The following is a 24,606-nucleotide window of genomic DNA, read 5'->3' as shown; positions in this document are numbered from 1 at the left end:
CTGTTGAAGCCAGGCTTGGAGAATTTTGAGCATTACTTTGCTAGAGTGTGAGATGAGTGCAATTGTACAGTAGTCTGAACATTCTTTGGCATTGCCTTTCTTTGGGATTAGAATGAAAACTGACCTTTTCCAGTTGAAATAGATGTTTTTCTAGAATTCTCTCACTTAAGAAATTTAAAAATTTAAGAGATTTTAAAAGCGGAAGGGATGTAAATCTATAAAGACAAAGAGATGGGAAAGGAGATAAAAGCAAGTGAATTTTGGTAGCTAGGAAGCAGATGGTGTTGGAGAAGACTCTTGAGAGTCCCTTGGACTGCAAGGAGATCCAACCAGTCCATTCTGAAGGAGATTACCGCTGGGATTTCTTTGGAAGGAATGATGCTAAAGCTGAAACTCCAGTACTTTGGCCACCTCATGAGAAAAGTTGACTCATTGGAAAAGACTCGGTTGCTGGGGGGGATTGGGGGCAGGAGGAGAAGGGGATGACAGAGGATGAGATGGCTGGATGGCATCATGGACTTGATGGATGTGAGTCTGAGTGAACTCCGGGAGATGGTGATGAACAGGGAGGCCTGGCGTGCTGCGATTCATGGGGTCACAAAGAGTCGGACACGACTGAGTGACTGAACTGAACTGAACTGAGGAAGCAGATGGACAGAGGGATTTAGTAGACTTGAGGAAGACGAATCCTCAGCCAACAGTGGAGAAAGTTGGGCAGTAACATGACTCACCCCATGGGCATCATACACTGCTGGAAGTGAATGGTGAGTGTGGCGCTAAAATGAGGAGGGTTTGTTGAAATCTGTTTGAAAAGTACTTGGAGGTCTAGACAGCCTTCCCTATTCCTTCCCCGTTCTAGATGAAAGACAGTAGCTTAATTTCAGGAAAGAATAAAAACGGAGCTCTCTGGTGTGAAAGACATGATGTATGGTTATAAATGGAAGGAGGGAGTGGTATATACTCAAAACAAGTGGATTAAATGAAAGCTTCCTTACAGCATATTTCCCCACTGGACTCTGGGAACACTGGTACTCAAACTTCCATCCTCCAGGCAGAACACTGGAAATAGTGTCTGTGGAGACTCTGATTAGCATACGAAAAAAACTAAAGATTCTGACATTGGCTTTATTACTTTCCTAAAGATAAGGCTATGCCAGATCATCCTACAGGGGTCTGTTTAAGAGCCTGATCCTTGTGTTCAGAGCTTCTCAACAGCTATTGAGTTCTCTTAAATCTGAGCACATATACAAGGATCACTGGGCGGTTTGGAAAGCAGGTAATAGAAAAAGCATGGGCCAGAAACAAGCAAAAGAGCAGTTTAGAGAGGAGTCTATGTTGAAAAAAGAAAACTTAAAATGAAAAAAAAAAAAAAAAAAAGCCAATCATTAATAGCCTGAGAGACAAGCAAAGACTTTGCATCCTTGTAAAAGAAAATGAAGATCATGGCATCCGGTCCCATCACTCTATGGGAAATAGATGGGGAAACAGTGGAAACAGTGTCAGACTTTATTTTTTGGGGCTCCAAAATCACTGCAGATGGTGATTGCAGCCATGAAATTAAAAGATGCTTACTCCTTGGAAGAAAAGTTATGACCAACCTAGACAGCATATTCAAAAGCAGAGACATTACTTTGCCGACTAAGGTCCGTCTAGTCAAGGCTATGGTTTTTCCAGTAGTCATGTATGGATGTGAGAGTTGGACTGTGAAGAAGGCTGAGCGCTGAAGAATTGATGCTTTTGAACTGTGGTGTTGGAGAAGACTCTTGAGAGTCCCTTGGACTGCAAGGAGATCCAACCAGTCCATTCTGAAGGAGATCAGCCCTGGGATTTCTTTGGAAGGAATGATGCTAAAGCTGAAACTCCAGTACTTTGGCCACCTCATGAGAAGAGTTGACTCATTGGAAAAGACTCTGATGCTGGGAGGGATTGGGGGCAGGAGGAGAAGGGGACGACCGAGGATGAGATGGCTGGATGGCATCACTGACTCGATGGACGTGAGTCTGAGTGAACTCCGGGAGATGGTGATGGACAGGGAGGCCTGGGGTGCTGTGATTCATGGGGTCGCAAACAGTGAGACACGACTGAGCGACTGAACTGAACTGAAGAGACTGATGCTGGGAGGGATTGGGGCAGGAGGAGAAGGGGACGACAGAGGATGAGATGGCTGGATGGCATCACTGACTCGATGGACATGAGTCTGAGTGAACTCTGGGAGTTGGTAATGGACAGGGAGGCCTGGTGTGCTGCAATTCATGGGGTCACAAAGAGTTGGACATGAGTGTATGACTGAACTGAGAAGAGATAAGCATCTGTAAGAGAAATATTCATAGGACAACAGAGAGCATCAGAAACTAAAACTATGTTATTGAAGTCTGAAAAGCCCAACAGAAAATAAAACTGGGGGAATCTGCAAGAAAGTGGAGCAAAGGAACGTGAAAATGTAGGAGAGGAATTAAAAAAACAAACGGGGCTCGTTTATGAGGTCCAGTATCAGAATTAGGGTTCTCATAGGAGATGGCAGAGCAAAAGGAGGGGAAGAAATAATTAAAGAAATAATTTAAGAAAATATCCCATAATTGAAAGCTGTAAGTTTCCATATTGACAGGGCTTGCCAAATGTGCAGCACAACAGAAAAAAAAAAGGGCCACTCAAAGGGACATAGCAGTGAAATTTTAGAATAGTGAAGTTATAAAGAAAGCTTAAAAACTTCCAGGGCAGGAAAAAGTAGCTTTCATATAAAACTTCTGGAATCAGAATAGTGTCAGACTTTTTAGTGCTAAAGGCTTGAAAATAATGAATATGAAGGAAAATTATTTCAGTTGAGAATTCTACATGTATCCAAATCCTTATATAAATACCAAATAAAATAAGTATATCTCCAGACGCTTAATGTATCCACACATTAGCTCCCAAGGATCCTGTGAGGAAGCTACTGGAGGAAAGACTCCACCAATGACAGACAAACCCCAGAAAAAGGAAGAGGTGGTAGACAGAGAACTCTAGTATCGGAGAGTGGCAAGAAGAATCCTCAATAACAGGCACGGAGGCATTCAGTAACCAGTCTAGACTGGAGCAGTTTAGAGGACTCTCTGAGAGGTTTCTTTAAGATGCACTTGAAACAATACTTATGTATCTGATTGTACTGAGAAAAAACTGATGGATCCAGAGAGTAGCTTGGGGATTAATTAGTTATAACATGGAAAGATAAAAAAACACATAATAAAAGTTGAGTGTTACCTACAGCGGAAATAAAAGTTTATCTAGGAAAGGAAAACGATCATAAAATGTGTATGATCATTATAACGTTAGCAATAAATATTGATCTTATAAAATTACAATATTAAGAGGATGTATGCATGCTTAGTCACTCAGTCATGTCAAATCTTTGTAACCCCATGGACTATAGCCCACCAGGCTCCTTTGCCCATGGGATTCTCCAGGCAAGAATACTGGAGTGCATTGCCATTCTCTTCTCCGGTGGGTAAGGAGGATAAGGGGGTAGGAATTATATGTGCTTGTAAGAGAGTGGAGGGATAAAAAAGAAATAATCATCGTCCTTAGTGAAGTAGTAACTATAATTTTTTAAAATCAGGAATTAGCAATATAACCCTGTTATTTAGAGATAGAGAAAAAAACATCAAAATAATTGAGCCTTTAGGAAATAAAAAACAGATGATGGGAGAAATTGCTTTTTCTTTAATAATAAAGCTTTTCTTAATGCTTTACCTATTTTAAGTCATTCAGTTCTCAAATAACTGACAGGTTTACATAATTCTTATTTGCATTTTACAAGTGAGCAAAGTGAGGTATAGAGAAAGTGGGAATTTACTTAAGATCACACAGCTTTGTAAATGTTCAGCCTGTGTTTGAACCCACATAATCTGGCTTCAGAGTACAGTCATATATAACTTAATTAAAAATGAAGACTAAACTAAAAAAAAAAAATTAGGCTAAAAAAAGAGAAAATGAGAAATGCTGCTATTAGTTGGGGAAGAAGCCCATGAAAATGTCAAATATTCCAGGTCTCCTCCAGTTTGGGCAAACAGTAGAATTACACTTCTTGGAGCTCTTGTGGTTGGGTTGGGGCCATGTGACCAGTTTGCCAGTGGATTTTAAGTGTGAATGTTAGTCTTGTCCATATGAGACCTTCAAGTGTCCTTTTCCTCCCATGGGTTCTGACAAATACTTCTAGAAAGAGTATCATGACAAGACTGATGGGTAGCCAGCCCTCAGCTGACCAGTGACAGATAGTAGTAGCACATGGAAGAAATAAGTATTTTGCAGTTCATTTGGATACCGCAGCATGACAGCCCATCTTGACTGATTAAAGTGTTAGTCACCCAGTGGTGTCCAACGCTTTGTGACCCTAGGAATGGTAGCCCACCAGGTTCCTCTGTCTATGAAATTCTCCAGGCAAGAATACTGGAGTGGGTAGCCATTCCCTTCTCGAGGGGATCTTCCTGGCCCAGGGATGGAACCCAGGTCTTCTGCATTGCAGGCAGACTTGTTTTTACTGTCTAAGACACCAGACTAATACAAGATCTAAGCTCACTTCCCTCCCAAGAACACTGTGGCTGCTATTCTGTTTTTGCTTAGTGCACAATTCTGGAGCAATGGTTAGTTTTCTGGACTCTGAATGCAGCTGGTCTTTAGCTTTTGAGTGCTTAGAGCATAGAGAGTTTATTTTATTCATACCAGTACATCTAGCACCTAACACATAGTAGACAATGTTTCAGTTAATATTTGCCAGTTGAAAAATTGGAAAATAATTGAAATCCACTCCTGTAGGGGACTGCTTTAGTGAACACAGTTGACTTCTTTATATTTCATTATATATGTCAGGGCATTGACCCTGTGAACAATAAAGACCATGCAATACCTCCACTGAATTTCCATCTCTAAAGCTGTGAATTAGCTGTGGCCAGTTCTTTTGCCCAAAATAAAGAAATCAATGTGGGTTTTGGTATCTTCTGTGTAGGGCTTTGGTAGGAGAAGGAATATTTTGTTATTAGTTCTGCATTTAGAATATGCTGTGTGTTTACTGAGTACTACAGGCTCATTACAATGGAGTCAGTGATTCCATTTTAATTCTAGGACATATAAAGCACTGAGGACGGAGGGTGCTCCATTCTTCAATTGGAAGAACAATGGGAAAAAAGAAACTAGAGTTTGCCTAGTGCCTACACTGTGCCAGATGAGTTTAATCCATTATCTAATTTAACTCTTATAACGATCCTGAATGATAGATATTATTATGCTGGCTTTTTCTGATAGGGAAGTTATGGCTCAGAGAGCTTAAATGCTTCTCTTAAGTATGTATTGCTGCTGCTGCTAAGTCGCTTCAGTCGTGTCCGACTCTGTGTGACCCCAAAGACGGCAGTCCACAAGGCTTCCCCATCCCTGGGATTCTCCAGTCAAGAACACTGGAGTGGGTTGCCATTTCCTTCTCCAGTGCATGAAAGTGAAAAGTGAAAGTGAACATGCTCAGTCGTGTCCAACTCTTAGCGCATAGTAAGCGGTAAAAAGGGGATTTTAAATAATTGTTTCTTTTCTAATTACGAACGTTGTAAACCACATAGTATCAATGTACTTGAGTATTTTAAACTAAAGTTTTGCAGTTTCCTGTATCCTTCATTTATCCTTTTAGACTTAGAAAGATTTATGTTGTATCATCTTGGAAGATAATTTCTTTTATCCTGGAGTATGGTAGGTCAGTGTTCCTCAAAGTCTGTGCCTTGGAACACTAATTCTGTGAAAAATGTTTTACAATGGCCAAATAAGTTTGGAAAATGCTTGCTTAACCAATTTCAATATGTCTTTTTATCATAGTCTTTAATATTTAATGTCTGTTTTACATTTTCAATAAAGGGAGATATAATGTAACAATTCCCACATTTACTTGACCAGAGATCCTTTTTCAACAAAGCAAATTATGCAACCACTCTTCTTTGGAACACACTTTAGGTACCGTTCAAATATCCAATGTTCATTTCAATATAAAAATACTCTTCTCTTTTGGGAATTCTATTTAATGCCTTACTTAAATCTTGCTTGATGCTATGTGTATATTTACATTGGAAAATATGTACATGATAAAAGTTGAATGGCAACCATAGAAATGACTGGGCTGTCAAGACAATCATTTTCCGATTATTGGACTGTAACCCAGTAGTATTGGAGAGAGCATCTAAATCCTCAGATAATATAAAAAACGATCCCTCATTCCATGAGTAGTGTTAGCTTCCCCCCTCTGATCTTTATCAGAAAACACAAAATGGCTTATGAGTTGCAGAGAAAAAGCTATCCAATTGCTTTCTCATTTTTGCATGCCATGCAGGAGCCGAAGGACAGGGAAATGATGGAAAGGCAGACGAGAATGGAGCCTAGGTAACGCCTGGCTTGGTTAAATGGGCCCTGGATAACTGAGAACTGAGGGTATTTTGGCCAGTGTGGAATGCTGAAGGCTCTTGTCTGGCTAAAGTTTTCCTAGAGATCCAAGAATGAAATTCCCCTTGGGTTTCCTTCTCAAGCTTCCTCCATGCATGTTCACATTTCCTAATGAACCAGCCACTCATTAGAACATGATTTTCTTGCAGACACTTGCCCTCATCTCTAGCTGTAGCTGGCATTTCTTAACAGCTCTGTTGTCAAAGCTATATAGCAATTGAGAACAAATTTTGCTAGTGCTTAATATGATTTCCTTATACCCAGTGAAAACCCATTTAGCATTTCTTAGTTCCAACTATAGGGTTCAGCAGTGCCCTCTTCTAGAGAGTGCAGTGCAGTCAGAGACCTGATGGGTGAAGGAGCATGGAAAGTGAAAACTTTGTGGAACTTTTAATTCTCCAAATAAAACTAAGTGCCTGCTCCACAAATCATTACACAGATCAGAAACCCGACCCTGTCCCATTTGAACAGCCCAAGTAGAAAATAATCTTTTTAAAGCTTCTCAGAGATTTTCTGGGAATAGTCAGCTACATCTAGAGAAGGTATGCCCTACTTTCTCATGAGCAGTAGTACAGGGAAAGATTAAAATTCAGGGTGAGAGTAAAAGCCAGTGCCCAGTCCTGATGTAAGACTGGGACACAAAAATGAGGTGTAACAAGAAGACTGGCTTGGAGACAGAAAACCTAGGCTGGTATCCTGATTCTGTTTCTTCCTGGCATTTTGACCTTGGTCAAGTCACGTAGCCTCAGTGATAATTTCCAAAATGAGGATGAAGAGATATTGAATGTGAAATTGCGTGTAAACTTTATTATAAATACACACAAAAGTTTGCTGATGCAATTGGTTGAGCTTCCACAGGATGCTCAGAGAATTTTTGTTGCAGGTGAAAAGTCTGAGGGTGAACATCCCAAAGATCCAGCACACTGAGAGGCTCTGTGAAGGTGCAGTTTAAACAAAACTAGTGGCAGCTTCTACTTTTCCTGTGCTTGTTTGCAAACTGTTCCTATGGAGTGAGGGTGCACAAGAAAGAGGAAGGGAAGGAAGGGAGAGTCTCTTCTCAAGGGTTAAAGCAAGATAGTGCTGTAAAGTGATTCCAGATGTACAAATATTAATATCTCTCTCCCTCCTTGATGAATGAGAAGGTATGACCCAGTTAGGAAGCTGCTAAAATTACCGGCGCCACTGAGACCTCAGTCGATGGCTCGGAGGAGATTTTTATCCTTACCCCGGCAACTATCATGCTGATGAAGGGCTCGGACCTGCTGCAGCAGACCTTCCAAAACTTCACTCTGTCCCTTGTGTCTGGGCGCTCTGTCGTCATAGTCTTTCCAGTCTATTGAACAAAAGAAACAAACAGAGTGAAATTTTCAAGTAGGAGAGGCCTCTTCCCTGCCTGGCCTCAGGAGCTGAGTTTTACTTAGACTACCCACAGACTCTGTGGATGAGCACCCAGCACTCGCACACGGAGCAGGAACTGCCAAGGGTTTGGAAGCTGCCATTGTTCAGGCCCTGTACAAAACAGTAATTGTGGTTGGTGTCTTGTGTTGGGCCGTTTTAAGGCAAGAGAAAATGCTAATCGAAAGCCCAAAGAAAATAGAGGATTTGGGAGTCCAGTGTCCCCTCCCACAGCTCCTTACCCTCCTTTTCGGCATCCGTGTCCTAATCAGTTCCCCTGTTACCTCTCCATTCAGCACCCCAGGTCGCGACTGCATTTCCACAGAAGGAAAGAAAGGGGTGGGAATGTGCAGACTAGATGAAATCCACAGTCCCAATGCTTTTATTGTAGGTTTCACACTTTTGGCCAAATTGACATTTCTTTCCAAGGAAAGAGCCCATGTCAGATGCCAAGAAATGGCAATCTACATTTTAGCTCTAATGAATGTCTGCTTTGGTTAGCTGGCGCAGCAGCTCGTGCACATACTCTGAGCCACCAACCACCCTGTCTGCTCCGTCTCTAAATATACAGTATTAGCTTACATGGCAAATTTAAATTGCAATACCCACTGAGATTTTTCTCCCCCTTCTATTTTCATTCCATTTGGCTATGATGATATCAAAAGTAATAATCCGTTTGGGACTAATGTCAAGATTATAATTCTGCTGTCTCCAACTCTAGTTTTTTTTTTTTTTTTCAGCAGGTCAGTCATTTCAAAGTCCATCCCTTTCCTCCTCTAATCTCGTTCCCCCTGGCTTTTACTTTCTGGATCTTTCAAAAGCAACAACTTAAAGTGCTTCTTAGTTTAAATGCTTTCTCTAAAATTGGTAGGCATTCTTTTCAAGAAAAGCCAGTTAGTTCATGAATATATCTGAGGCTTACGTTCTAACTGAACAAGTTTCAAGTTCCCTCCACCTAGAGTTATTTTAAAATCGTGAGTCTCTCTTGTTCAGCCTCTTGTTAAGCTGATGCCATGACTGTTGAAAGTGAAGTGAAAGTGAGCGTCGCTCAGCTGTGGCTGACTGTTTGTGACCCCATGGACTATATAGTCCATGGAATTCTCCAGGCCAGAATACTGGAGTGGGTAGCCTCTCCATTCTCCAGTGGACCTTCCCGACCCAGGAATCTAACTGGTGTCTCCTGCATTGCATGTGGATTCTTTACCAGCTGAGCTATGAAGGAAGGCACCAATGTCAGTTACGTTAGGTAAAAGCATTCCGGATTGGTCTATCCTAGGCCAAGCAGTTCAGCATAGTCAGAAAGGACTCGGGTTATGGAGTCAGATAAGTCTGGTTTTAAGCCCTGACACTTCTGATTCCTAGTTTGGTATCTGTAAGCTGACAGAGACTTGACTCAGTAGTATGAAAAAGGGGTATAGTATCTATCTGGCAGGATTTTTGTGAGGATTAAATGAGAGGTGTATTATATTAGATATTCAGCACAGTGTTACATGGCAAGCCTTATGTAAATAATAACTTAAAAAGAAGGGACCTCATTGATGGAAAGTGAACTTCCTGAATGGTGTATATGGAAACATTACATACATTTCAAACACATTAGCAGATAATTCCCTTTGAAGTGGAAGGCCTCGGAGATTTTCTAATCCCTTTTCCGTCCCATCTACCCACCATGTAGCCATCTTCCTTTTTCACCTCTCAGAAAATAAAGGCCCAGATATAGCCATTCCAGTTCTAAATCATTCAGCTTGTTGGTGGCATAGCCAGGACCATAACATAGTCCGTGACCCTCTGTATAGCACTCATTTCCTTATATCGTGGTGATGTTTTTGTTTTTGTTTTCTGTTGAGAAGGAGGGTGAGAGTTTGTTTGGAGTCTGTGTGCTGTGGCTTAGTTGTGGTCAACTCGAGACAGGGAGTTGGCATAGGTAATTTCTGTGGACGCTGTGTCTTGTTGGCAGAAACCATGGCTTAATTTCTCTCTGCCTCAGGGCTCTTCTCTGTAAAGTGAGCTTTTGAATCTCTTTTTTTAGGTTATTTGTGGTTTCAGAGGAATAATGTAAGTAAAGCACTATTCTGGGCACATTGGAGATGCTCATTAAATGTTGGTAAAGCATTGTGACTTGAAACATGATGGTGTTCATGTAGAATGGGCTAGGCAAGAGCTTTTACTGGGAAATGTAGAGATATCCGAGGAAACAAATTCCAAATGGCCCTCGGACTATCTGTAGTGTCCCTGGTATCTGGACACAGTGAGAATAAACGATGCTCTCGTGAATTCCCAGAGGCTGTTATGTGTTTGCTCTCTTAGGTGAATATATATGAAGTACTCAGATAAGATGAGCAAAGCTGTTTGCTTGAGTGAGACTCCTGGGTGGCTGCATTACTACATGGCTCTGAACGTACTCATACATTCTAATGAGTGTTAATACTGCCATCAATGCAGGGGGAGATGAATGAGACCTGGCTCTTTCAGCTGAGCCCTATTACATCAGAGGCGAGCTTGAACTGATGACTTTGTGATACATTAGAAAATTGCTAATGCTAAATTGCAGCCTTAGTGAGCACTGGACATGATGCCAAGGTTTTTGGAAAGAATGAGTTTTTCTCATAGATGTTTGGAAGGTTCTGATGACTACATAAAATAGGAGACTTTAGGGATGAGGAACAAAATTGAAAATATATTAAGAAATCAGGAACCTGACAGGAATAAACTTAGCATGGTAGGAAAAGAGCAGATTGTGCCACATAATACTGCTCACTGTTCTGGTAACGAGAACACTCCAGTTGCAACACAACGCAGAGCTTACATTCGCTGGCGATATCAGGGCTCTCCTGATCATAACTCAGACAAGTCTGTCTGGGTCCTGTTCTCTTGGTACGTACCATGCCGTTTAACATCAGTCTATAAAAACACATTAAGGCCTTTTGTAAAAATATTTTAAAAAGCTTTATAGCTTACTGGAACATATTACCAAATTTCCAATTACTCTGTCATGTTAGAATACATTGTCCTCTAGTAAATATCTGAATGCTGATATATGTTACATCACAATGTCATACTCTGTTTATAAATAGAACCAGAGTGTTTTTATATTGTTCTTTCCAAGTGACATGGCAAGTCTGCAGCGACTATAATGACATGTTTCGATTTTAGTTCTTTGCCAGATACCCCTGCTAATCAATGCGCTGTTTTAGAAAGTGTTGCCATTTGCTATGTTAATTACCAAGTAATAAGTAGCTCTTCTCAGCCCTGGACAACTGTTCTTTTCATTCTGGAGAGAGCTCTTCAAATGGACTGTGAGGGAGAGTATCTGAATAGAATTTGAGGTTTACAGAACCAGGATCCATCTGATGTTTATAAGTAAAACATAATATAAGTCAGAACTTGCGTGGGGTATGCATTTGGAGTGGGTTTCCCCCTGCCCCACCTTCAGGCGTACTGTTTTTTCCTACTTTTCTTTTTTTTTTTTTGGTTTTCTATTCCTGCTATCCTTCATCTTGAAAGATACATACCCTTCCTCTCTGTCCCACCCTGGAATGAGATTGGTTCCTTAAGTATCTTAGTATATTGGATAGTATAGTAGCATTTTATCTTAATCTTGCAATATTCCCCCACGTGTTTCTGGCAAGTCTTCAGTAAGAAAGATGCCCAGGTAAGACTGGAATAGTTAAATCATCAAACGCTAGGGGACTCAGGAGTCTTAGAGATCTTTGGTATTTGTGGTCCAAGGCTCTGTATGGCCCGATTTAGCTATCTGAATCCACAAGAGGCAAGAATACACAGAAGAACTCTACAAAAAAGTTCTTAATGACCCAAATAACCATGATGGTGTGGTCACTCACCTAGAGCCAGACATCCTGGAGTGTGAAGTGGGCCTTAGGAAGCATTACTATGAGCAAAGCTAGTGGAGGTGATGGGGAATTCCAGCTGAGCAATTTAAGATCCTAAAGGATGCTGCTGTGAAAGTCCTGCACTCAATGTGCCAGCAAATTTGGAAGTCTCAGATGTGGCCACAGGACTGGAAAAGGTCAGTTTTCATTCCAATCCCAAAGAAGGACAATGTCAAAGAATGTTCAAACTGCTGCACAATTGTACTTACTTCACATGGTAGCAAGATAATTCTCAAAATCCTTCAAGCTGGGCTTCAACAGAACGTGAATTGAAAACTTGCAGATGTACAAACTGGGTTTAGAAATGGCAGAGGAATCAGAGATCAAATTGCCAACATCTATTGGATCATAGAAAAAGCAAGAGAATTCCAGAAAAAACATCTACTCCTGCTTCATTGACTCTGCTAAAGCCTTTGTGTGGATCCCCAAAACTGTGGAAAATTCTTGAAGAGATGGGAATACCAGACCATCTTACCTGCCTCCTGAGAAACCTGTATGCAGGTCAAGGAGAAACAGTTAGAGCTGGACATGGAACAATGGACTCGTTCAAAATTGGGAAAGGAGTACATCAAGGCTTTATATATTGTCACCCTGCTTATTTAACTTACATGTGGAGTACATCATGCAAAATGCTGGGCTGAATGAATCACAAGCTGGAATCAAGATTGCTAGAAGAAATACCAATAACCTCAGAAATATCAATAACCAGAAGAAATATCAATAACCTCAGAAATATCGATAATCACCCAATGGCAGAAAATGAAGAGGAACCAAAGAGCTTCTTGATGTGAAAGAAGAGAGTGAAAAAGCTAGATTAAAACTCAACATTCAAAAAACTAAGATCATGGCATCCAGTCCAATCACTTCTTGCAAATAGATGGGAAGAAATGGAAATAGTGACAGACTTTATTTTCTTGGACTCCAAAATCACTGCAGACATTGACTGCAGCCATGAAATTAAAAAATCGTTGCTCCTTAGAAGAAAAGCTATAACAAACCTAGATAGCATATTGAAAAGCAGAGACATCATTTTGCTGAAAAAGGTCTATATAGTCAAAGCTATGGTTTTTCAATAGTCATACGTGGATGTGAGAGCTGAACAATGAGGAAGGCTGAGTGCTGAAGAACTGATGCTTTCTAACTGGGGTGTAGGAGAAGACTTCTGAGAGTCCCTTGGCCAAAAAGGAGATCAAACCAGTGAATCCTAAAGAAAATCAATCCTGAATATTCATTGGAAGGACTGATGCTGAAGCTGAAGCTCCAATAATTTGGTCACCTGATGTGAACAGCTAACTCACTGGAAAAGACCCTACTGCTGGGAAAGGTTGAAGGCAGGAGGAGAAGAGGCGACAAGGATGAGATGGTTGGATGGCATCTTTGACTCAATGGATTTGAATTTGATCAAACTCCAGGAGACAGTGAAGGACAGGGAAGCCTGGCGTGCTACAGTCTATGGGGTCGTAAAGAGTTAGACATGACTGAGTGCCTGAACAACAGCAGCAGTAGTTGGTATTGGCTGGTTGGCTTTTAGTCTGATAGCAGGGAGCTAGTTACTGCATAGAGTCTTGACTAGTTCAGACTTAACCCTGGCTCAGCCATGTACCAAAGTTGTGTATGGGCTGGTTGGCTTTTAGTCTGATAGCAGGGAGCTAGTTACTGCATAGAGTCTTGACTAGTTCAGACTTAACCCTGGCTCAGCCATGTACCAAAGTCATGATCCTGGGCAAGGCAACATCTTCTCTCAATCCTAATTTCCTTACTAGTGGAGGAGTAGAGCATGGTGGTTAAGAGCAAGGGACACAGGGTTTAGACTTGACTTCAGTGCTTGCTAATTTTGTGTTGTTGGGCTATGTGTGTGTGTGTTATGTGCATCAACATGAATAGTTCCGTCATCAGTAAACTAATAAAAATCAGCTCAATAGGTTTGTTATGAAGATGGACTTAGTCTGTATAAAATTCTTAGATCAACATGCAGCATATAAGCAGCTTTAGAAATGTCAGCTTGGTGTTGATAGTGATGTGGAGGATAAAGGTGAGGTTTGTCCACAAGATGGGAACAGCAACTGCTGTTAGGGTTAAGCGACATCCCGACTGTGACAGCTCATATGGTACCACCTGGTTCTTGGTTTCTCCCAGGTAAACATCATTAGAATACTTGAAAAATGCATAAACGTATAACAAGGAAACCAAAGAGCCCATGATCTTATAGCCGAAATATCTACTGTTAAATTTTACTAATTATATGCAGACACACCTACCTAACTGTGGTCAGACTCACAGTTTAAATGAGAAAAAATTGTGAAATTTGTTTATGTAAAACTTACACTATAAGAATGTCTTCTATACAATGTTGGCTTTTTAAGAACACCATTTTTAATGGTTGCATTTTGCTCTCTAGTGTGGGTCCTTATACATCATGTTTTATTTAACCATGAAGTTGATGTCGGATATTTGTTCTCTCCATCACACATGATATTTCACTGTATCAATTTATTGCTGCAGTGCCCATGTTTGTTTATGATTGTGTGTCTGCATCTGTTTCTTTAGGTTATATTCTTAGATGTATAATTATGGGATAGAAAGAAATGAATGTTCTTACAGCGGTTGATATAATATAAACATTGTTTTCCACAAAGGATGGAGCTGTTTGCACTTTCGCAAGAACATGTGATACCATTCTAAATGATCACATTAGTGAAGATTTTTTTAAAACTAAAATATAATTCAGAGCAATAGACTTATTATACAGAAAAATCTATCATATTGTGGTATGTCTGGAGATATCTCTTCTTATTAAATTTTCTGTTTAATAGAGAATTACCAAATATACCACACATAAATTATTAATTTTAAACTAACGGCCTTTGCTGGGTTTTTCCGCCACCATTACAAATATTACAGATTTTGTTTGTGGCAGAGTGTGACAGAGTGCCTGTTAATAAGAAAACTTTGCTTCTGATGGAATGTAAATAAGATTTGCTAGATTTTTGATGAGGGAGGGGAGGTGAGAGCTAAAGTGGGTTGCATGTACTCGGGGCCAGCCAGTCCTAGTATGACATTTCAGTACATCCTCACAAAAGCCCTGTGAAGGGCATGATTCCACCCATTCTACAGATGTCAAATTGAGACCCAGAGAATTTAAGTAAATTTGTAAGGCCATGCAGCTAATAAAATGTATAATGGGTATCAAATTCAGTCTTGCTGCTTCCAAATTCCCCCTTCTTTCATTCCACTGAGTTGCCTCCCAGAGAAACATTTCTGCAGAGGAATCATTCATTATGTGGCCGATGCTACTCTGAGGAGGTCTTGTTAGTCCAAAGCAGTGGGGAGAGGGAATGGCAGGGGCATCCCGAGGATGGAATTGGAGTCGGAGCCTGGCCAGGCTTGAGAGAATTCACAGCCACCACCTACTAGAAGGAGAAGCACATGCTGGCGTCGTGGTCTGAGCAGGTCCCCATCCTTTCATGTTATAAGCCGACACTTGAACAAAATACTGTTGGCCCTGCAAAGTATTGAAACAGAGAGAATGAAGCATTGGGAGTTTTATTTAGTCAGTTTTACTGTGTCTGATGAACTCATTCATCCCATTACCCACACTTTAACTTTCTAGCTTTTCTTGACTACTATGTTTTTACATGATAATAAATGTGTTTGGGGTGCCCTCTTAATTTCTTTGTGCTTTCTTTTTTCCAAAACTGGAATATCATAGTTGCTTCTCCTGACCTCCCCCCAAATATTATACACCAGTTTTTAAGTCATAGTCCTGTATGGTTTACCAAAACCTGCAATTTCTCACCCTTTATCTGTTTTTCCTTTTTTTCTCCTCCCTAGTGGCATATGCTATCACCTTCTTCTAACTCATCATCTTGCTTTATAAAATTGACAAGTTGTAATGAACACATTTTCAGATTAATAATTAAAGATCTGCTCCATTCTTTCAGTGGTTGCATAGTACTCCACTTTGTTTAAACATATTAATTTATTTAACCAATCCCTCATCGGTGGACAGATTGTTTCCACATTTTATGCTACAATAAATAATACTGTAATAAATATTCTTTACCCAATTATTTTTTAAAAAATTAAATCTTTGATGTTACTTCCTTTTAAAAACCATTGTTAAAACAATAGTTTATATCTTTAATAGCCTAAGATGTCAAGAATTAAGGAGTTTTGTATGTATGGAGGTTCCTCAAAAAAATTAAAAAAAAACAAAACAAAAAACCAACAACTTCCATATGATCCAGCAATTCCACATCCAGATATTTATCCAAAGAAAGCAAAACACTGATTTCAAAAGATATATTCATCTGAATGTTCATAGCAGCATTATTTACAATAACCAAGGTATGGAAGCAATCTGTGTCCATCGAACGGATAAAGAAGATGTGATACACACACACACACACACACACTCACACACACACACACACTCACGCACACAAAGGACTCAGCTGTAAGAGTGAAGTTTTGCCATTTGCAACAACATGGATGGGCCCAGAGGATATTATGCTTAGTGAAATAAACCAGAAAAAGATAAATACTGTATGATATCACTTATATGTAGAGTCTAAAATATAAAACAAACTAGTAAATATAGCAAAAAGGAAACAGACTCACAGATATAGAGAACAATCAGTGGTTACCAGTAGGGAGAGAGAAGTAGGGAGGAGAGAGAAAGGAGAAGAGAATTAAGAGGTACAAACCACTAGGTGAAAAATGAAGATTCAGCAAGTACGTAATGTACAACACAGGGAATATAGCCAATATTTTATAACTTTAAATGACGTATAATCTATAAAAATATTGGATCACGACATTCTACACCTGAAACTAATATAACATTGTAAATAAACTGGACTTCTATGTATTTATTTATTTTTGGCCGTGCCCCCTGGCGTGTGGGATCTTAGTTCCCCAGTCAGGATCCAACCTGTTCCCTGGGCAGGTGCAGGGGCAGCGTGGAGTCTTAACCACTGGACCACCAGGGAGGTCTCATATGCTTCAATTTTTAAGAGAGAATTAAGTTGTTTTTTGTTTGATTATAGCATTTTAAAATGTTTTGTATAGTTTTATGTTTTTGCTTTGAGGAATACTTTTTTTCCCCCCAAAAGGGTATTTCGAAGTCAGCACTTGTTAAAGCATTGCTTGTGAAATCTGTAAAATAGTGTTTGAAGTTAAAAAAAAAAAATGGAAATCTTTGTAGAGCCTTTGCTAGGGAGTTAATAACAGTGGCCTTACCTATTATAAACTTAATTTTTATAACATTAAAAGTGGGTTTCTATGTACCTCAACATTATGGAGATTCTGTAGAAGTGTAAATCTGCTTCTAGGCTTTTATGTGATTAGGATAGTGTCTGCATTATTCTCATTGGACGGCCAAGTGGAAAACCTTAATCCCTATAAAAATTAGTTCAAATATTAGAGAATTCTCTGTGGAGAGTTTTCCATTTTTATCACCATATCACTTTTTCTTTTAAGCAGTGGAAATTCCCTTGGGTTCTCTCTGGCCCTCTTCCACCATGTGAGCTATAGTGTTGGGCATCAGATGCTGATAGCATCTCTGGGGGCCACCCACTCAGGGATTTGTTTGTCCTGCTAATCCATAGCTTTGGCCCTGGTGTAGACGTGTAAGTAAGATGAAAAGTTAAGATTCTGTGATGATGACCCAACCGCCAAGAATTCTATTAGAATAAGCTGGTTCAAACTTGATGAAGTGCAACCTAACACAGCTTTTTAATTCTGGGCTTCAGGATTATGCTCTACAGATAACTGTTTTAATTGATTAGCCTTTTAGAAAAACAAGAAAATTCTCCCTCTGCCTCTCACATTTGAAGGTCCTAAGATATTAATTATTTGAGTTGGATAAGCAATAATACAGGTTTAAGTTTACCTAAAACCTTTTTTAATTAAAACAAAAGTGATGGCCCAGTTTAGCTGCATTAATTGTTTGAGGAAATATAGGGTTTGTTCCAGTCTGAAGTGAGTTGTTAGGTGTTTTTATATACTGCATTTCATATGCTCGTATAGTTTGTAGTTCTATAAATAATTAACATTTAGATTGGTTAAACAAATAAGCAGTTTGTTTCAGTTTTTCATTCACAGTTTAAATTGGTTCAGGTTACTGAGAACCGTAGTGCCACCAAATATAGTTTCTTTCTTGTGAAAGCAGATTTAGACACACTTTTTTTTTTTTTTGTAATCAGGGGAAAAGGATTTCTCTCAGGAAATTGTGTGACTCCAGTTGATGACTGATCTCAACCAAAGCTGTCGGGGTGAGGGTTAGATGAGGCTGTTATTTTTACCATCAGACAGGGAGTCAAAATTGGATCTCTGAGAGCCTTTGATCCCTCCCCCCAGCCCCAAGATTAAACTGTGATCCAGAAAGCAGCAGCTTTCAAGGCTTGCATGAGGCCAGTCTTTTTCTGATCTCTGTAGAACATGGCAGCTTACAAAGTGGTTCATGCTGTCTGCTCTCTCCTTTGTGGGGTTCAGATTATGGATACCAGACATATCATGCTTAATGAGTGGCAGTTGTTGCCAGAGGAATGGGCGTTGGCTGTTGCTTCCAAAGTAGGCATTTGCTACGAGTATCCCAGCACAGACATCAGGGGCAGGGGAGCAGGGAGTGTGACGGGAAGACTTGGCGTTTACCGTTTTCAGTCCTGTGATTGTGTATTTCAGGGTCTGCAGGTTTTCCACGATGATTTCTCCAGCCAGAGGACAAAAGTCTTTAGACATGCTCCATTCCACTGGGTGGAAAGGGGAGGGTGGGGGGAAAGCAAAGGAGAGAGAAAAATAGAGAAAGAAAAAGGAAGAACAGTCATCTATCAAGAATCTCTCTCAAAAACAGTGAAGTTTATCATCTTTCCCCTATATTGGCAATTTAACAGTTCTCAGGGTAAGGCAGTTTCCACGTCCACCATTATTTTTTTAAAACAAAAGCAGGAAAAAAGCACTCACTCCCTCAACAATGATTGTGCATGCGAAGTCACTTCAGTCGTGTACGACTCTTTGTGACTCCATGGACTGTAGCTGGCCAGACTCTTCTGTTCATGGGATTCTCCAGGCAAGAATACTGGAGTGGGTTGCCATGCCCTTCTCCAGGGGATCTTCCTGACCCAGGGATCGAACCTGCATCTCTTAAGTCTCCTGCAGTGGCAGGCAGGTTCTTTACCCCAGCGCCACTGGTATGTATTTATGTGTATAGACACACACATGCTAAGACATATTATATATGTTTGTTGTATATAGAAGATAAGTTATTTATTACATGTGAGAAGTGAAGGATTCATTAGGATATTACCTTCTATTTGTTCCCCAGGTCTGGTTTCTGGTTCACTATTTTGCTGAGAGTTTTACTTGAAGATCCCAGGGGTATTCTTCTCACAAATGAAGAAGCCTCCTTTCATGCCCTCCTGCATAATTTGACTCCTCCTTCTAGAATAATTCTCTTTTTTTTTAGCGTCCTATGCTCTACTCCTGTGGCTTTGCTTCTCCTCCATGATAGTGTCTTCCAGGCTTTTTCATTGGCTTCTTTTCAGCTGGAGAATTTGGGATTTGTGGCTGACCTCTTCACTGCTCCCCACACACCTGACATCTCCAAAGCGGGTGTTCATTCACAGTGAAATCTAACACTCAGATTGTGACACCCCATTTTACTGTGAGACATGCTCTTTCATAACATTTTCCACTGGTTGGAAAAACCCATGGTCAGGAGAGAGATTGTACATCATCAGTGAAAAGCATCTTAAGTGACCGTTTACACATGGCAGGATTTGAGGCAATCCTAAATGAAGCGTGAGCTTAAGTCACATGGAAGACAAGGCCTGCATATTTCTAAACCTCATGATGACAAGCTATAAACCTTAAGATTTAAGTTATATTCTCTATGACACTTAAATACTTCAAAATTAAGCCAAACCATCTAAATCCTGCTGCTCCCCCAGACTCAGACAGTTCCTCTGCTGTGGAAGTACTCCACTAAGTACTTTTTCTTATAGGAATGTTTCTCTTCTCTTTTTCTTAATTCTCACTCATAACTTTGCCACACATCTAGTCAACCAACCTAAAACTCGGTGCATCCTGGCCTCCTCTTTTTCTCCACTTCCTCACAACTGGTTGATTACTATACCCAGAAAATTCTGTTTTTAAATGCTTCCCATAAATTTCCCTCTCTTCCCTCACTGAAGCTATTCTAGAGTAGACTCTCACAATCATGAGCAATTGATTTTTTTTTTTTAGGCCTACATAATAAACTCTCTTAATTGACTTTTCTGTTCATATCTGTATCCTTATATACAATCTTCTTATTATAACCTGCATTATAGTTTTAAAATAAAGATCAAATTATTTAGTTTCTCTGCCGAAAATCTTCTCTCGGTGTCTAGTTGCTTTCAAAGTGAGATGAAATCTTAACAAGGCATTCAAGGACCTTCACAGTCTAGTCCCAACCTTATTCTACTATGCTTATGTTCTGCCATTTCCCAAAGCAAAGTCCTTGCTTCATAAATCTCTGTTGCCTGGCTATTATTCTGTGTGTTTTTATGCTTCTGTCTTGTGTTCATCTTCCAGCTTTGTTTGTCAAAACCCCACTAATCCTTTAAATTCCTCAGGAATAATTAATTAAATACATCTTTTTCTGTGTTCCCAAAGTACTTTATTTGTATAAAAATGAGGTTTAATGCACATAATTATGCTGTATTGTATGTGTCTCGTCTTCTTGTTAGATGTTGGGAAATTTAAGAGTAAGAAAAGTGCTAGGCCTTTTTTCCCTCTAGATCCACACGTGGATCTGGGCTCTTGGTGCGTAGAAGATGCTTACTAAATATTTCACAAATCAAATACATATATATTTGTTTTATTGTGTGTGTTTGCATATGTACACATGTTCACACACACACAATCCAGAATAGACTGGCTTTCCAACATAGAGATATTTTTCTCATGTGAATCTTCTTCTTCTCCAGACTCTTGCCCTTTGAAGCTCTCAGGCACATTATAAAGTCTAATTAGAATCAAATGATTAAGGTTTTATGTTTACTCTCAAATCAAGCCTATAACTTATTATAAATACATATTCTAAAAAATATATATGGATGTATTGTAATATATGTATTTTATATATGTGTGCATATATGTATGATTTTTTTCCCAAATGTTTTATTATGCTTATGAGCTCGTAGTTCTTGTTAAAGCCAAGTTTCCTAAAGTCAAATTAGAGAGAGTTTGTAATCAGAGAATAATGTTGCATATTATTTTAAGCTAAAGAAAAAAGAGCAGTCACTGAGGGAATTATCACAAACAAAATGAAAATCAGTAGCACATGTGCAAGAACATTTATAAAGAACAAAGAATATAGGAAAATTCTAGAAACAAAAATATCTCTGGTTGCCATTGAGACATATATGGTTGACTGATGTGGTGAAGCCCCAAGTCCAAGGCCGAGGATCAAGAGCTTCTGATTTTGGGCTAAGGATTCAGGGTAACATCCAAAAGAAGAGCTAAGAATTAGTGGGAATAAGAGCAGATTATTTGAGAAATGATTAATGAAAAGTTTCTCAGAGATGCAGTTTTTAAAGTTTCTGAAGAAACAACAGTTTATTTTTGAATAAGCGCTGTCATGTTCTATTGAAATATGTTCTACAAAGCATATTTCAGGTGGAAAAGAGGGCCTGGCTTCTTGAAAAACAGCGCACACACACACACAAAACAAATAGAAGCAGGTTTGTAGGGAGGTATAGTCCTCTTTAGGAGTTAATAGAAAGGTTTAAACATTTAAGTCTAATTTGATTTTATAATGTGTGTAGATTTCAACAGGGGAAGGATTTAGAGAAAGAGAAGACTCATGTGGAAGGAAAAAAATTCTCCACGTTGGAATGGCCAGTCCATTCTGGGACAACTTTGTTTGTTTCTGGGACAAACCTAGTTTTTTTTCCCCTCTATGTACTTCCTTGGGTTGGTGGGCTCTTTTGACATACAGAAGGTGATTCTGCTCACTCCTGGGAACAGAGTGAGTAGGAATCACTTTGAGAGTCAATTGGGAGTTCTAAGAAGGCAACTTACTAGGGTCTCTCTGGAAACTTATGTGTAGGTAGTTTAAAGACTTAATATTAAAGCCATGAGAAAAATCACTTATAAGTCTGCTCTAAATCCCTGAAGGGTTGGAGCTGTGTATATGAAGTTTAAGACTATATAAGACTTCTAATTTTCAGATAAAGATTAGGGCAACTGTTTCTACTTAGGTCTGGGAAATAAAAGCAGGGTGCAATCATGCAATAGCTCACAGCAGTTGAACATTAGTAAAAAAGGTGCCAGACAAAACCTAGGTGTTAGTATTTCTTAACATTTGGCTCTGGCTCAAACTGTGAATCAGTGTATTTATATCAAATAGCTATGAATATTTTAAATGTGATTTGCTATTTTAACAAATATTTCACTTTTATCTAAGCTTTAGAAATGTCAGCTGGGTGAGAGAGTTCTAGCTGAACCATCACCATTTTCCTGAAGACAGTTATGTAAACCACAGACTGAAAGCTTAAGAAGAAAAAGAGCTCCTAACGGTTTGGCCTTGTCATTTGAAGTCTATAATGTAAGGAGAAATGTCCCAGGGAGAAGGGTAGAAAACGCACGACTGGAAGCGTTAGGGGGTGCAAGCAGAGAACTTGGTCAAAATGCAGGTCAATTTCATGCCTCATGGTGTGGCTTGAGTGATTAGCAAACCCTGGAGTTGTAACAGTGTTATAAATGAAGAGGCCATCCAGCGTCGGGGGAGCCTCAGTGAGGCACGCACCACTGTGCGATGCCGCTGCTGCTGCTGCTGCTGCTGCTAAGTTGCTTCAGTCGTGTCCGACTCTGTGCGACCCCATAGACGGCAACCCATCAGGCTCCACTGTCCCTGGGATTCTCCAGGCAAGAACACTGGAGTGGGTTGCCATTTCCTTCTCCAATGCATGAAGGTGAAAAGTGAAAGTGTGATGCTGAGGACTGTGTAAAAGCAAAGGCATAAAGAGGTAACATTGCAGCAATGTCTAGTTTCTCTGCAACTGATTAAAAAAAAAAATCTAAAGCTTGCTATTGTCCAGCTTCTCCTTCAAATCTCAAATGACTCAGTCTAGAGAAGTTGTTTTACCCTCTTCACACATCAGGAGGGCAGACTGTAAAAGGTACCCTCTTGCCCAGGCCCTCACCAAGCTTTCCACTTGAGCCTCACCAGCCACTCTGCTTCAGGCCCATTGCTTATGCTGTTTTCTCTTTTGGTATGCTCACCTTTCCCCAAATCTTCTACCCACTTCATTCAAACCCCTGGTTCCAGGACCCTTCCTTTCCACAGCTTTTCGTGGCTTTCCAAGGAATTCCCCATAGCAATTGTAATACATCTGTTACATTGCACTTGCTTTATTATTTTGGATCAAATAGATCTGTCTCCTCTTTAGTCTAAGAGCTCTCTGAATCAAGCTGCATTAATACCATTGATACCATGCATCTATCATAGCACCTAGCACAGTATAGGTGGCTCAGGATATATGGGGTGAACTGAATACTTGACTCATGACTTCGGAATGCTTGAAGACTAAGACAGACAGAAATCTGACCCTAGAACTTAAAGAATAAGAAAACAGTGTTAGAATAGAAAAAATTTCAGTCGAAAGAGAATAGAAGTTGTTTGAGCTGCTTAATAAGTAGTTGAGATGGAGATTAATTCCTGGCTTTCAGATTCCCAGCATCCGAGGCTGTTCACTTGTCTATCTATACTGTCTCTGAGGACCCCCAAAATTAAAGTTTATTTCCTACTCCCTATCAGCACTTCTATGGAACCAAAACAGCATTTTTACTGGCCACACTCACTCGGCGCCTTAGCTAATGAATGGAATTTGGCTAGACTGCCCAGCCCAGCACCAGAGCATTATGAAATCTTCCCTTGATCCATCTAATTGTGCAGTTTCTAACCTTTCAAGCCAAGAGGAAGAGGGAGAGAGGAACATGCCTAGAAACCCGGAGAAAGATCAAATATAGTCATTTCCAGAGATGAGAAGATCTGTCTTGCTAAAGCATGAACCCACTCCACACTGTGAGTTTTAAATTGGGAACTCACGTGAAAACTCTGAATCTGGGAATTCTGCTTAGGTCTGGCAACATACAAGATTGGAGCCGCTTACATTTTTTATTTTAAATTCCCTTGGTAGTTCGAGGAGCAGGGGCATGCATTACTTTCAAACAAGAATCTTTATTGTTTGCATAGCACACAGTCTTCCAGTTAATTAGAAAAACATTTTTTTCCCAAATTAAATTTCCCTAGAAAAACAATGATTTAAATTAGGGGCAAAAGGCTTTTTTTTGGGGGGGGTGGAGGGTGGGGGGACACTAGTAAACCCTTCCTGCACCTATTACTTCTAGCAGACTAAAAGTGCAGTTGGAATTGGAAGGCTATATTCATTTCTTTATTGTCAGATTCTGCCATCCATAAAAATAATATGCCTCTACTTATATAGATTAGGCACTGTCTTAGTTTTGCCTGCCATATGACGGAGCTACCTATAGATACAGACATGACGAAGAGATTCTAAATGTTCAGGTTTTCGAAAAGAGCATAACACTACAAAAGTATACAAGTGTCAGCAACAAAACTCAGCTCCACAGTCTGATCTATTTGCTTCTTTATCTCCTAATGGCTTTCCTCTTATGGCGCTCATCTGAATTTGTACTTTCTCTTGACCATCTTTGCTTTCTAAATAAAATATAAAATTTTGGGGAGTCTTACTACTACTAAGAGCTCTTTCTCTTTTTTCCAAGCACGGCATGAAGTGTTTGTTGGAGGAACACCAGTCTTCCAGAGGCCCAGCTGCCGTCAGTTTAATGTCTTCAGTGAGATTCA

The 24,606-nt window shown here is 39.8% G+C and overlaps 1 protein-coding gene across 1 annotated transcript in view; it reads right to left on the bottom strand.

The window, feature by feature from the left end:
* The window catches only part of ANKFN1 (ankyrin repeat and fibronectin type III domain containing 1), a 193,951-nt gene that overhangs the window by 66,179 nt on the left and 103,166 nt on the right, over window positions 1-24,606 (bottom strand). Inside the window, exons 6-8 of the mRNA XM_052658859.1 lie at window positions 18,387-18,484; window positions 15,144-15,234; window positions 7,673-7,780 (exon numbers count right to left, since the gene is read on the bottom strand). Coding sequence (XP_052514819.1) covers window positions 7,673-7,780; window positions 15,144-15,234; window positions 18,387-18,484 — 297 coding nt within the window. The remainder of the gene's footprint in view (window positions 1-7,672; window positions 7,781-15,143; window positions 15,235-18,386; window positions 18,485-24,606) is intronic.

This window comes from Budorcas taxicolor, chromosome 19 (assembly GCF_023091745.1).
Source record: "Budorcas taxicolor isolate Tak-1 chromosome 19, Takin1.1, whole genome shotgun sequence".
Classification (NCBI taxonomy): Eukaryota; Metazoa; Chordata; class Mammalia; order Artiodactyla; family Bovidae; genus Budorcas; species Budorcas taxicolor.
This window is presented reverse-complemented; position numbering and strand designations above follow the sequence as displayed.